Source organism: Austrofundulus limnaeus, unplaced genomic scaffold, assembly GCF_001266775.1.
Source record: "Austrofundulus limnaeus strain Quisiro unplaced genomic scaffold, Austrofundulus_limnaeus-1.0 Scaffold207, whole genome shotgun sequence".
Taxonomy (NCBI): Eukaryota; Metazoa; Chordata; class Actinopteri; order Cyprinodontiformes; family Rivulidae; genus Austrofundulus; species Austrofundulus limnaeus.
The window spans coordinates 205,011-207,574 of NW_013952609.1; the positions used below are offsets into that span (position 1 = coordinate 205,011).

The 2,564-nt window shown below is 36.2% G+C and overlaps 1 protein-coding gene across 1 annotated transcript in view; it reads left to right on the plus strand.

The window, feature by feature from the left end:
* lars1b (leucyl-tRNA synthetase 1b) overlaps positions 1-2,564 on the plus strand; it is a 29,025-nt gene that overhangs the window by 12,688 nt on the left and 13,773 nt on the right. Inside the window, exons 21-22 of the mRNA XM_014018994.1 lie at positions 1,291-1,348; positions 2,129-2,192. Of these exons, the coding sequence (XP_013874448.1) occupies positions 1,291-1,348; positions 2,129-2,192 (122 nt within the window). The remainder of the gene's footprint in view (positions 1-1,290; positions 1,349-2,128; positions 2,193-2,564) is intronic.

Consider the following 2,564-nt stretch of genomic DNA (forward strand, 5'->3'; position numbering starts at 1 on the left):
AGAGAGAGAGAGAGAGAGAGAGAGAGAGAGAGAGAGAGGGGGGGGGGGGGGGGGGGGGGGCAGAGGGCACAGATATTGGAAGTGTGTGGGGCATGTCCCACCCGGTGCCTATGGCGGTTACGCCCATGCGATCCAGTTTTCCACATCATCATCAGGGGTAGACATAAGGATATTTTTCAGGTTGTCCAGCGGACAGCCTGTTGGCAAAACCTGGTTGTCCGCAAAACATTGTGGTTGTCCAAAAGAATCTCAAGAAAAATGTAATTTAACAAGTATATTGTTCTGTAGACAAAGTTTAATATACAATTGTTCTCAGTCAGCCAGGTTGACAGGATCTGAATGAATAAAACTTCCTCATTCTCTTCTTGAAATAGAGTATTTAAGSCTCAGGGAGTAAAGCAGCAAAAATGTTGCTAATAAAATCTAGAGGTTACCCAACATACATAAACTTCTTTCTGCTCATAGGTCAAACATTTTCACTTAAATAGGAGTATACTGTGTACATGACCTTATTAAAAGTTACAGTTTAGTGTTCTGTTTGGCGTTACCAAGTTTTTTCTCCCTTTCATTTTTACAAATGGCGGACACCCGCGGCAGAGAACTTTATTCAATGTCTTTTTTTCTTGGTGGTCCACCGGACAACCAGGAGACAGGATCTGGTTGTCCGAAATGAAAATAGGTTGTCTCGGACAACCTAAACAATGGTTATGTCTATCTCTGATCATGCTTCACAACTGCCGTTAAGAAGTCAAGACGCACACAAGTATGCAACTATGTCCACAGTGTGGGAACACTTTTCAGTGGAAAACAATGATGCTGAAACTGCATCTTGCAAAATCTGCAAACTGTTTCTCATTGTGGGAACAGCAGGGCTCGCTTTAATACTACCAACCTTTTCACTTGGAAAGGAATAAAAAAATAAAGCTACGGCATCGGTATCGGAAAGACTAATCATTAAAAAAATCGGATTGTATCGGGAGCCAAAAAATCTGGATCGGGACYTCTCTATTTTTGATTTAAAAGTCAGACAGGGCTGTCTACTAGCAACATCATCAAAATGCCAGCAGGGAAATAGGTTTTAGATGAATATTTAGTTTATTTAAGAAGATTTATACTTTCAGATTCTGTGCTAAGAATTAAAAGCTGCCATATTGATCCCAGTCTTGTTCTCAGACGTGCAGTATGTTAGTATGAGTGACAGAAGCATGCACTGAACATAATGATGCTTTTGTAACATTTAATATTATTAACATATTATTGACCCTAATGAAAAAAACATCTTATTTACAGTGGGAAATGGCCTCAAGCTGTGCGAGCTAACGGACATCTGCTCCTCAACTCTGAAAAGGTTTGTTAAAGGGCCTGTGACATCAGATTTTTGTAATGAATATGAATTCATTTTTTGGTAGATAACATTGATAACATATTGTAAAACAAATTTTATGCTGTTGAGATGAACAGTTTTTGAGCTATTTGCATGTGAAGTAACAGGAAGTGATGTCAAAGGGGAATGTCTGAGTGTGAACAGAGCACTGCTACAACAGCTAACACAAACTGTAGAGAAGTATCTGATGTTTCTTTAGATCATTTTGAGTCGCTATCAAAGAGCCGCAGTCAGAGTTCAAACAATGTTTCAGTAAACAAAGACCAGAGTGTTCCCCTTTGATGTCACTTCCTGTTTCATTATGTTTGAGCCAAGTTTAGAAGAAAATATGCCAGTTATGTGACAAAATAGGTAAAATCATGCGTATTATTTAAAGTTTCTTAAATATAAATAAGTTTTATTTGACTTTTTATATTTGAAGAATATGCACATCACAGGCACTTTAAGCATTAGTTTTTGTAGTGAGCCTTTAAAATTTTAAAGACACACAAAAAAAAAAAAAAAATATATATATAAACCTTTTGAAATTATTAATTATTAAATGGTAAAACAACATTAGATGTTACATTAAAACTAATTTATTAATGTCAGTAATTGTCTTACTTTGAACATTATTAAGCATTTCATTTAGTGTGTTGTGATGTTGAATTGAGCTTGTTTTAGTCATTTTAAATTGACAGATGTTTTGAAAAGATTTTGGTTGCTGAAATGGTTTTGTGAACCCTTTTTTTATTTCTCTACCAGATGTCCAAATCAACAGGAAACTTTCTCACCCTCTGCCAAGCCATTGAAAAGTTTTCAGCAGATGGTAAAACATTTTGATTACGCTTTACGTCTTTTTGCCTTCTTCTTTTGCTAATTCTCTGTCTTGTTGCACTGAAATATGAAACAAATAGTTTATTTCACACTAAGGTGTTTGAATTGATCCGGATGATATGAGAAGCTGTACAAGTCAGATTCTTTATGCTGTCTAAGTAATAAACGTCTGGATGATTTTTGAATGCGTTAATCAAACTGATACGTGGAAGGCAGAATATTTTCAATAAGTTCTGTCACCCAGAGAAACCAATAAATGTCCAGAGACTTTTATGTTTTAATGCATCATAAAGTAATCTGTGTATGCATGAGCTGCACTGTAGCAATACTTCCTGTTGGTCAGGATGATACAGTGGAAACAAAT